This window comes from Armigeres subalbatus, chromosome 2, assembly GCF_024139115.2.
Source record: "Armigeres subalbatus isolate Guangzhou_Male chromosome 2, GZ_Asu_2, whole genome shotgun sequence".
In the NCBI taxonomy this organism is placed as follows: Eukaryota; Metazoa; Arthropoda; class Insecta; order Diptera; family Culicidae; genus Armigeres; species Armigeres subalbatus.
In genome coordinates this window covers 416,560,228-416,572,538 of record NC_085140.1, presented here as the reverse complement: position 1 = coordinate 416,572,538, position 12,311 = coordinate 416,560,228, and the positions used below count along the sequence as shown (strand labels likewise).

General features: G+C 42.2%; 1 protein-coding gene and 1 long non-coding RNA gene across 6 annotated transcripts; one reads left to right on the top strand and one right to left on the bottom strand.

Annotated features, from left to right (window-relative positions):
* Nucleotides 1-214: 214 nt before the first annotated feature.
* Nucleotides 215-1,816, bottom strand: LOC134213409 (uncharacterized). The gene is made up of 3 exons (XR_009979454.1): nt 1,237-1,816; nt 1,011-1,150; nt 215-918 (listed from the first exon to the last, which is right to left on the bottom strand). It is a non-coding gene; the product is annotated as an uncharacterized LOC134213409 (long non-coding RNA).
* Nucleotides 1,817-2,022: 206 nt separating this feature from the next.
* LOC134213408 (protein asteroid) lies at nt 2,023-4,842 on the top strand. Of its 5 annotated transcripts, none has more exons than XM_062692444.1 (3): nt 2,023-2,134; nt 2,226-3,431; nt 3,507-4,842. In XM_062692444.1, exons 2-3 carry the CDS (start codon nt 2,253-2,255, stop codon nt 4,788-4,790), a joined length of 2,463 nt encoding a protein of 820 aa, XP_062548428.1. In that variant the 5' UTR covers nt 2,023-2,134; nt 2,226-2,252; the 3' UTR covers nt 4,791-4,842. The 5 variants fall into 5 exon arrangements, with proteins under 5 accessions (XP_062548428.1, XP_062548431.1, XP_062548429.1 ...); XM_062692447.1 differs by having other exon boundaries at nt 2,054-2,122; XM_062692445.1 differs by having other exon boundaries at nt 2,062-2,134; nt 2,207-3,431.
* The last annotated feature ends 7,469 nt before the right edge of the window (nt 4,843-12,311 follow it).

The window sequence follows — 12,311 nt, the reverse complement described above, 5'->3', positions numbered from 1 at the left end:
TGTTGGTTTCTCGGCCCTCATATGTTGCTCGAGATTTGAAACGTCTCATGAAAAGGCCTATTGTCGCGCAATCTGTTTTGCGGTTCCGTGTAAAACTGCATGAATATTTTATTCATGCAGTTTTAATTGTTGCCGAGATCGCCCAATGTCACGCAGAGCAAACGATACACTATAAAAAAAATACACAAGAGGACCGTGTGCTTTACACATACATTTGCGCAAATTGTCAAAGCAAATCAATGTCATGTGTAAAACTTACGACTTCGCTCAATCGAAACTCATCATCCGTTCATGAAACATCCACACGGTATTAACGTGTAAAACAAATCGATTTGGATTGAACGGCTTGACATGTTCGCTTGTTTTCTTAATGACTTTGATGTATAATCGTGTTGAATTTTATTGGTTAATTAATGAATTTCGTGTTTTCTTTCATATATTACATATATTTCATATATTTACAATGATACAAGCTACAAGAATGCAATTTCCGCCCGGAGTCCGATTTCCGTCATAGGATCGAAACCAAATTTAAAAAGCATTGTTTTGCTAAAACTTCCAACGAATCAACGGTGGAGGTGTATAAAAAAACAATCTTTCATTGGTTTTCAATTCTTTAACGTAAATCGAATTCCGGACGAATGAAATGAAATAAAAACAAATTTTGTACAAATGTATAAAATGTCTTCGCAGGTGTCATTGTCGTTGGCATATTTACAACGGACACTCGAACCGATCCTTGCTGTCTCCATCTTCAGTGGATCAAACAACCTTCACTTCTGTCCTACGACCGATTCCAAAAGAAGTCTTCAATTGTCATCCACAATGCCAAGAAGTATCTGCTGGCCATGACATGTTGATTCCAGCTTTTCGGTTTGCATGTCTCTTCGAAGGAATTAAACATTTTGATGAGGCATTCTGTTACACAAATGTTAGGGAAGGAAAATATTTATGTTATTGACATAATAGAGTATGGCATTTTGTAAAGTCATGTTTCCCGAATAACTTACCTGGTATTTATTATGTTTATTGTATTGGTTAGCTTCTGATAATTGAATTGTTCGATGTTCCGAGAACTTATCGAACTGCTGCCACAAGGGTTCTTAAAAAATGCTCTTGCTGCGATATTGGTGTACTCGACTATGCCAAACTTTGGTTGTTTATACGAAAAGGAGAATATTTTTCATGAGCACGGTTTTACAAATATTTTTCAAGGAGAAAGTATAATCAGCTTACCTCTGTCAATAGAAACACATTTTCTAATCCGATGTTTCTCTCTATGGACTAAGATAGACAAATGCTAAATATAAGAACTTTTTCATAAATAATCAAATAGATTATTCTTGATAAGAAAGTAATTTGGAGCTTTTTGGTTAAATGGCTTTACTTATTGTCATAACATAATTAAGTGCTATCAAATTCAATCACCTGTGTATTTCGTTATCTACATGTTGTCTACTGCAGTGTCTCGAATTAATTCAATTAGTTTTCTTGTTTTTAACCAGAATTTTTGGAAAAAAATAAATTACTGCAAAATATTAGCTGAAAAAAGTTAGTTTGTACGAAACATGTGCTTTCTCTTCGAAAGAGTGACACAATTAGATGTGTTCGAATGCCTACTCAAGTTTGTTTGAATCAATTCATAACATTTGTTAGATAAATATATGAGATCGCGGTGTATCAAGTATGGAATTTGCTTTAAACATTGTCATTTGAAATGAGTTTGTGAAAAACATCTCAGTGATATGAAATGCATTAGATTCCATGGTGTAAGCTGATTGAAATTTATACATTTTGAAACACATGGGTCAAATTTGTATTTGTTATGAGTATCCGTTGTTATGCACATCAATTCGTGGTGTAACAAGTATGGAATACGACATAAACATTGACATTTGAACTGCGTGTGAGAAGAACATCTCAGCGATGTGAAATCCACTAGAGTTGATGGTGTAAGCCGATTGAAATCATCCATATTCCGAAAAACATGAATCGAACGTGTATATTTTTATCATGATTACTCTTGATTGAAGAATGATGATGATTACTGACAGTTGTCAAAGTTATTTTGGAAATTTTATTTGCACGTTCGAAATCTTCGATTCACCGCAAGCTCCCGCATGTAGTTATTCCTGTAATTATAGATTATAAAGTTTTGATTTTGTTCTTATCAATTGGTAAATATAGCAAATAATAAATTCTCTAGTAACTGTTGTCCATTTCAGTTTTCACCCAGCTGCAATTGTGCGACGATGGGTGTTCGCGGTTTAACGACGTACATTGCCGCCAATGCTCAACGTTTTCTGCATCCATACGAACTACATGACACGGATTTGGTAATCGATGGGGACAATCTGTGCATCCAGTTATATCTGCACTCGATGCAGGGGATGAGCGCTTTTGGAGGTAACTACGATCACTATTTTCGGACGGTGGTTGAATTCTTTGCGGTGCTCCGAATCTGTAACATCCAGCCATGGGTTCTGTTGGACGGTGGCTACGAACAGTGCAAGCTGAAGACAGTTCGTAGTCGTATGTTAGGGAGGATTCAGATCGTCAAACATGAAAGACCCAGGTCGTCTAAAATGGTAATTCCGCTGCTACTTCGGGAGGTGTTCATAGATGCGATGAGGGCAGCCAAAGTTTCCTTCATGCGGTGCTTGTTCGAGGCGGATAATGAAGTGGCTATATTGGCCCGGAAGCTGGATTGCCCCGTATTGAGTTATGATAGTGATTTTTATATCCACAATGTCAAGTACATACCATATGTTACGCTAAGCCATAGGATCTACCGTAAGGTCATCGAAAACGATGAAAAATATGAAATACAATGGATTAGACGATTACGTGGGAAAAATGCAAAGAAGCGTGTGTTGGCAAGCACAGAAGAAGGTCCAATCGAAGCAGCTAAGGCGCAATATTCTTATTCTTACCTGGACTGCTCGATGTACACGATCGAAAACCTTATTGGAGTGGAGCAGGAATTGAAATCGGAAATGCTTCCCCTGTTTGCTGCCTTGCTGGGTAACGACTACATCAGTCGCAGCATATTACGCAAGTTCTACGCTTCAATGAAGGTTGGCAAGGTCAGCCGAAAGGTGGCAGTTCACCAGCGGAGAATTGTTGCGATTCTGAAGTGGTTAAAACATCATACAGTAAAGTCCGCTACAACGACGATCCTTAATCAGGTGCAGGAGAAGCACCGTGGCGCGCTGATGCGTCAACTGGAGGGTGCAATGTACGGATATAATTGTGAAGAATGCATTTCGTACGAGTACTTTGGGTTCGTGGAGGAAAGCAATGAAAAGGTGGAAAATGGAGCGGATAAATTTCTAGAGTACTTAGCAGAAAAAGACGACGAGGAATCTGCTACAAAGGAATTGGAGGACTTGAATGATGAGGCCACTGAAGAAGGTGATAGTGAAAGCGAGGTAAACAAAAAACCATCTTTGTCCTTCGATTTCATCGCCTTGCTAAGTTATCTAACAAATTTGTTTCTGTTGCAGGCCGCAGAAGAAGAACTCTCAGAGGACGACGAACCTAGTGAAAAAGAAAACGATGATGACTCTTCTGTAGTAGATCGCAGTTTCAACTGGGAACCTTGGCTGTTGAAAATCTATCATGCAGCGCTCACACCGCGATTTGTCGTAGATTTGTACCATTCGAATCTGTACATCAACTATCCGCAGATGGAGAACATCAATCAACCGGATAGCAATGAGCTATGCTACGACTTGTTGCGATATATTTTCGCTTTACTGAAAATTTCTCAGAAGGCTTCCAGCTTTCGTTATCTTACAAGGTGCGAAAGAGTGGCCCAGTTTCGATGGTTAAAGTTTGAAAATGTTAAATTTCCGGAGGATGTAAATTTTAACCCAAACAAGCCGAAAAATCTGCCTCTCCTGAAAGTTGCATTCCGAGATTTCGTCAACTGTAACGACTTATTTATAGAAGTTACTTCACTTCCTAACAATATGCAATTATATTTCCTCAGTTTAGTGTACTGGGCAACAAAAGAAAAGGCTGTTACTGCAATCCACCTGCACGCACTGATCATTTCCCTAATTCAGTTGCAAGTATTGGACAAACGTCTCCCGAACAAATCACGTGATGTCACACTTTTCCAAAAGAATCAAAAAGTCTTCCTCGAAAGCCAACGGCAATCGTTCAAAAAAACAAACCCTCCTAGTGTAGACCAACCATCTAAAACACAATTCAAAATGCTGTCAGGTTTAATAACCAAACCAGAGGCCATATTAACTTACGAGTACATGGTGCCACATTTTTCGATCAACGACCGTCATCTGCGGAAGCATGCTGAACTGGATCGGCCCACTGTACACGTCTTTGCTCAACTGCAAGCCGTCGTTTTGAATCTATTCACCCTGAATGCCCTGTTGGGTGCCCCATTGGAGCCGATTCGTATACACGAACACTACAACGGGCTGTTCGTTCACAATCTCTTCCAAACACTGAGATTGCGAAAGGACCCCCTGGAGTACATCAAGGGAACGGTGTATCGCTACTCGGGGGCGTCGTTCGAAATCCACCGAATGTTGTACGGTTGGTTGGTGAAATTTGTGCCGCAATTGGAAGACCACCTACCTATGGTGGCCATTCAACAGAATCCGAAACGATCGTTGCAACGGAAGAAGAAACAACCGAAGCAGGTGGTTGTTAATGACTGTTTGGAGGATGCAGAACCAGATGACGTTAAGAACGATGATGAACAGGTCAAGTATAACGATGTGAATAATCTGTTTAGTCAGTTGTTGTTGAACGATCAGTGAAACAGTTTAAGACAAATATAATCACGATGACCCAAACCTGAGTAGTCATAAAGCTTTCATTTGGTATTACTTTTATTTGTATCTGTCATAGATAATGTGCCTCTGTATCTTTCGGACTCATATCAGGCAGTCGGAATGCAATTGAAAAGAATTGGACGCTAAAGATGTTATTAGTTTAGAAGATGGTTCGGACCGCTTTCCATAAGAATATCCGCTTGGGCGATTGTGGAAACCTTAAAACCAAGTATTGCAGATGAAGTGTCAACCTCATTTGTGACCTCAGATGGATTGAAGCGGAGTGATTTGCATCGCTCTATATTTATTTATCATCAGACTAAGGCCGGAGTGGCCTGTGCTGCACATAAAAGACTTCTCCATTCAGCTCGGTCCATGGCTGCACTTCGCCAACCACGCAGTCTGCGGAGGGTCCGCAAGTCGTCCTCCACCTGATCGATCCACCTTGCCCGCTGTGCACCTCGCCTTCTTGTTCCCGTCGGATCGTTGTCGAGAACCATTTTCACCGGATTACTGTCCGACATTCTGGCTACGTGCCCGGCCCACCGCAGTCTTCCGATTTTCGCGGTGTGAACGATGGATGGTTCTCCCAACAGCTGATGCAGCTCGTGGTTCATTCGCCTCCTCCACGTACCGTCCGCCATCTGCAACCCACCATAGATGGTACGCAACACTTTCCTTTCGAAAACTCCCAGTGCGCGTTGGTCCTCCACGAGCATCGTCCAGGTCTCGTGTCCGTAGAGAACTACCGGTCTTATAAGCGTTTTGTAGATAGTCAGTTTGGTACGGCGGCGAACTCTATTCGATCGAAGCGTCTTGCGGAGTCCAAAGTACGTACGATTTCCAGCCACTATGCGTCTCCGAATTTCTCTGCTGGTATTGTTATCGGCGGTCACCAGTGAGCCCAAGTACACGAATTCTTCAACCACCTCGATTTCGTCACCACCGATAGAAACTCGTGGTGGGTGGCTCACATTGACCTCTCTTGAGCCTCTTCCTATCATGTACTTCGTCTTCGACGTGTTGATGACTAGTCCAATCCGTTTAGCTTCGCTTTTCAGTCTGATGTAGGCTTCCTCCATCCTCTCAAAGTTACGTGCCATGATATCAATGTCGTCGGCGAAACCAAATAACTGGACGGACTTCGTGAAAATCGTACCACTCGTGTCAATCCCTGGCCTTCGTATTACTCCCTCCAAAGCGATGTTGAACAGCAGACACGAAAGACCATCACCTTGCCGTAACCCTCTACGGGTTTCGAAGGGAGAATGCCCCTAAAACTCGAACTACGCACATCACCCGATCCATCGTCGCCTACCAGTTTATCCGGAAATCCGTTTTCGTGCATTAGCTGCCATAGCTGGTCCCGATCGATTGTATCATATGCGGCTTTGAAGTCGATAAATAGATGATGTGTGGGCACGTTGTATTCGCGGCATTTCTGCAATACCTGACGCGTCACCTGACGTATGGCGAACACCTGGTCTGTGGTAGAGCGTTCACCCATAAATCCCGCCTGGTACTGCCCCACGAACTCTCTTGCAATTGGTGTTAGTCGACGGCATAAAATTTGGGAGAGTACCTTGTAGGCGGCGTTCAGCAATGTGATTGCGCGGTAGTTGCTACAATCCAGCTTATCGCCCTTTTCGCTCTATATGAAACTCTGGTTCTAGCAATGGTACTTTATGAAGATAGAGTGTGAATGTTTTAAGAGACGGCCCGAAAAGCGTTCGGGGTATTTGGAACGAAATTGCTGAGAGTACTTCGAAACTATTAGGATATCTGGCGTGCAGAGGAACGGCACTATCATCACACGGTCGCATATGCTCCTCATTGGAATCGATCGCAGAGCAGTAGTGGAGGCTTTTGTCCCATTGAAGAGGGAGACGGCGAGTATAGGCCTAACCATTTATTCTACCAAGACAAAGTACATGGTGCAGGTAGAGATAGAGGAAGACCTAGTGGTGTTGGTGCTGAGGTAGTGCTTAAGGGGAATGTATTTAAAGTTGTTGAAGAATTTGTTTACCTTGGAACGATTGTAACATGTGACAATGACGTTTCCCTTGAAGTGAAAAGACGTATTGCTGCTGCGAATAGGGCCTTTTGCGGATTACTTAATCAGCTTAGGTCCCGCAACATGCAGACGGAAACGAAATTTGTTCTATCCAGTTTTCCGCGAGCGGTAATGGCCGCCAGCTTGCCTGCGGGCTAGTCCACTCCACCCACCGCTTCGAGCATTCTGACCAATGTGGCATATAAGAAGGTGCTGATAAAGTGAATTCAAGCCTTCTTATATACCACATTGATCAAAATGCTTGGCATCCTCCATAAACGTCAAATCAGAGACTAACCTGCTGGCAAGCTGGCGGCCATTACCGATCGCGGAAAACTGGATACAAAACTCTGATTCTACCAGTGGCCCTTTATGGACATTAAAAGTGGCGGATCAGAGAGCTTTCGGGGTTTTCGAGCGAAAAGTGCTGCGTACAATACTCGGAGGGAAACTAGAAAATGGTGAGTGGAACAGACGCATGACTCATGAGCTGTATCAAGTATACAAAGAAGAAAATATTTATCGTATAAACTACAGCAGACTTCAGTGGGCTGGTCACTGCGGCCCAGACGCATGAATCACGAGTTACATCAAGTGTTCAAAGAAGAAAATTTTGTGAATCGTATAAAATACGGCAGATTTCGGTGGGATGACACTTGTTGCAAATGTCGGAGGAGAGAATAGCAAAAACAATATCCAATACACGCGGTGGAATGGGTCATACACGGTTAGATGACTTTACCCATTAATGGGTACTATGTTATTGTTGATATTATTCACCGTGAAAAATTCACCCATTTTCTTGAAAAGCGCCACTACCCATTTTAATGGGTAGTGGCGCTTTTCAAGAAAATGGGTAAATTTTTCACGGTGGGAATAATATCAACACAACATAGTACCCATTAATGGGTAAAGTCATCTAACCGTGTAGGGACCCCAAATGTTCGATGAAATTGGAGGAACATCGGCCATTATGAAGTTCTACAATACGGTAAAGATGTAACGAAGCTGTAGCCAATCAGCTGGGTACCTAATTCATAAACTAATCGTGATTATTATTTTTTTATGGACGACCTGAACGACCCCCCTACCTCCATGTAAGATTTTTTTCATACAAAGGCTCTTTTATTTATATCTTGAGTAAAAAAACGAGAGACTCCATCCCCCCATAAGTGCTTTTAGGTTTGACTGTCGTAAATATTTTTATTGTTTGCACAAGTTGTCACACCACTATACTGCCGTTCTACGCATAATTGTCCCATGTTACCTTTGATGACAAAATCCAAACTCGAGTCAATTCGTCCCACCAATTTATAAAATCGATTCGATCTTAAAATTTAACAAATATTTTTGGGATGTTATGAGGAATCTATGACAAAAGGTCGAAAGGACAAAAGGTCGAAAAGACAAAAGGTCGAAAGGACAAAAGGTTGAAAAGACAAAACGTCAAAAGGGACAGAATGTCGAAAGGACAAATGGTCGAAAGGCACAGAAGCTCGAACGAGACAAAAGGTCGAAAAGGACAAAAGGTCGAAAAGGACAAAAGGTCGAAAGGGACAAAAGGTCTATCAAGAACAAATTAATAACAAGTTGTATTCCAAATGAATTTTTGAAATGCATTTAACTTTAAGCAGAAATAACGCACTCATCTAATCAATCAAAGTTGAAGAATTTGCAATTTAGTAATTACTATAAGACAATATTATGAAACACGGTTTAAAAAAAATGTCTTCCTTTTACTTCCACTAATTCGTTTTTAGGTTATTTGGTTACCAAAAAACGAATTAGTGGAAGTAAAAGGAAGACATTTTTTTTTAAACCGTGTAACATTTTCCCCTAAGACGCTCGCAAATAATTATTAACTGTGATTATGAATATCTAGATAGTTCTGAAATAGTTTAAAAAGATTCACTTGTCATAAGACGAGTTAATACAATCCCATTGAATTCCACCACTTAATTGTATCTTGACAGATACGTATTTCGACCTCAACAGTAAGGCCGTCTTCAGTGTCTCGTACTTCGTCGAGTCAAGTACGAGACACTGAAGACGGCCTTACTGTTGAGGTCGAAATACGTATCTGTCAAGATACAATTAAGTGGTGGAATTAAATGGTGTGCAATTCAACATCGCACATACGAATCACCCATCATGTTTACATTGCTTACACTCGCGACTGACCTCGTGATGAAGGAAGAATTGACTGACCGCGAATGTGTCTCTTGCATGCGATGGCTGCTACGATCTGTCATGTGACTGAAGAACAGTATATTAGACTTGTTCATGTTTATAGGCCTGTCCAACGCCACACATCTCCCCTCTTCTCTAAAAAAATAACGACTGGCATCTATGTTTAAAGAAAAAATAACTTTACCGACATATTATTAATGATGGGAATACTCTCTCACAATGATAAAAAGGCATCTTGAACCAAACGATCACTTCCGGCGCATTATTGTACAGCGAGCGTCTAATTTCGTAATCGAAAAACACTATGGATAAACCATCATGGAAAATCATTCTCAAGGCATTCCCATGCAGTGGTAACTCGCAACACCATTTTTAATAACCCTTTTTTGCTTCTAGTAAAAATCATCAGTACTACCTTTACTTTCTTTGAGCACACGTCTATTTCAATATGAAACTATAAATATCAAACAACCAGCAACGAAAACTAGAAACCGATCCGGAATAGTATCGATAAACTGTTCTTAACTATAGGCGGATATCTTTTCTCAATGCAATCAATCTCCACGAGCACCTTACGAATCCACGATAAAATCTTAATTCTTATGGGCGTTCTACCATTGTGGGGAAATTAAAATCTTGCCTGCGGACGTTCTACTACAGAGTTCTCACCATTTCGGTCTGTAGTAATACTATTCTTCTTGCGGGCGTCCCACCAACGCAGAGGAAGAATCTACTGAATGCGGGCGTCCCACCACGCTGAATTGTGATCATTCCGATCCACAATAACACCATTCTTCTTGCGGGCGTCCCACCAACGCAGAGGAAGAATTTACTGAATGCGGGCGTCCCACCACGCTGAATTGTGATCATTCCGATCCACAATAACACCATTCTTCTTGCGGGCGTCCCACCAACGCAGATGAAGAATCTACTGAATACGGGCGTCCCACCACGCTGAATTGTGATCATTCCGATCCACAATAACACCATTCTTCTTGCGGGCGTCCCACCAACGCAGAGGAAGAATTTACTGAATGCGGGCGTCCCACCACGCTGAATTGTGATCATTCCGATCCACAATAACACCATTCTTCTTGCGGGCGTCCCACCAACGCAGAGGAAGAATCTACTGAATACGGGCGTCCCACCACGCTGAATTGTGATCATTCCGATTCACAATAACACCATTCTTCTTGCGGGCGTCCCACCAACGCAGAGGAAGAATTTACTGAATGCGGGCGTCCCACCACGCTAAATTGTGATCATTCCGATCCACAATAACACCATTCTTCTTGCGGGCGTCCCACCAACGCAGAGGAAGAATCTACTGAATGCGGGCGTCCCACCACGCTGAATTGTGATCATTGCAATCCACAGTAACACCATTCTTCATGCGGGCCTCCCACCAACGCAGAGGAAGAAGCTTGTGAATGCGGGCGTCCCACCACTCTGAATTGTGATCATTCCAATCCACAATAACACCATTCTTCTTGCGGGCGTCCCACCAACGCAGAGGAAGAATTTACTAAATGCGGGCGTCCCACCACGCTGAATTGTGATCATTCCGATCCACAATAACACCATTCTTCTTGCGGGCGTCCCACCAACGCAGAGGAAGAATCTACTGAATGCGTGCGTCCCACCACACTGAATTGTGATCATTCCAATCCACAATAACACCATTCTTCTTGCGGGCGTCCCACCAACGCAGAGGAAGAATCTACTGAATGCGGGCGTCCCACCACGCTGAATTGTGATCATAACAATCCACAATAACACCATTTTTCTTGCGGGCGTCCCACCAACACAGAGGAAAAAAACACTTGAACGCGGGTATCTTTTCACACAATAAAAATCTCTTTATTGAACTCCTCGCTGAACTAACATCCTTAAATTTTTCAACAGAAAGATCAACAACATTCAAAAAGTACTTTTACGAATGTTTGGCAACACAGGCCACTAACAAAATTCACCTAATCGAAATATTGCTTTCTAAGCACAATACATCTAATCCACGCGGCATTGCAGATATTTTATGTCACAGTATCATTCGATTTCACTACACTCAGATACAAGAAGCATTGCGATTGCATATTTTCGGTAAATTCAACTATTGCAATCAAGAAGAAAATTCTGAAAACAACAACATTGAACATAACACATAGTTTTGAAAATGGAACTTGTAAATAGTAATTTATGGAACAACTCTTTCTCATAAGTAAATTTCAAATTTTCATTCGTCTTACTGAAAATCATTCCTATACTTTTTCAACGGTACTTTCAATTTTATCAATAATTTTATTGTGTGTGTATTGATAATCATACTTTAATTTAAAAAGCTTTACTAAAACCGGTTCATATATCGCCTTGCTCCGAAGTTAATCATATTTCACCCATCGCACACTTGGAATAATCCATCAACAAACAAATCCTACTCTTCTACTACCAAGTCTACTACTCTATTTAACTAATAACGCCCTGTTCTCGTGGATAGGGAAGGGGTCTTCCGAAATCTCCTCGCAGGCAAGTACCCTAGCTGTTCTTCTGATTATCTGTCTGATGCACTTTCGGATTGCAGCAACACCAACTTCAACGCCATCTACTCCGTCACTTATCCAACCTGTTCAAATGTGAAAGCTACGGCTTTCGTCCCTGCCCAAGAACGACCACATTTTGAAGATAGCAGTATAGCAGTATGTTCCAGCACCAGCGAAAACGGAAGCCCTATTTGCGATTTACACCAACCGGGGTGCACCTGTGATAGCCGTAAGGAAGTCCCCGACCCTCCCGAAACAGTCGCGCCATCCAACCTCAGCAGCCTTTTTCAAGACGCCACCGATTCCTGTCATCAGAGTCACCCCGGCCCTGTTCTCGTGGATAGGGAAGGGGTCTTCCGAAACCTCCTCGCAGGCAAGTACCCTAGCTGTTCTTCTTCTCATCTGCCTGATGCTCTTTCGGATTGCAGCAACACCAACCTTAACGCCATCTACTCCATCACTCATCCAACCTGTTCAAATGTGAAAGCTACGGCTTTCGTCCCTGCCCAAGAACGATCACATTTTGAAGATATCAGTATAGCAGTATGTTCCAGCACCAGCGAAAACGGAAGCCCTATTTGCGATTCACACCAACCGGGATGCACCTGCGATAGCCGTAAGGAAGTCCCCAACCCTCCCGAAAGACAGTCGCGCCATCCAAAATCAGCAGCCATTTTCATGACGCCACCGATTCTTGTCATCAGAGTCACCCCGGCCCTGTTCTCG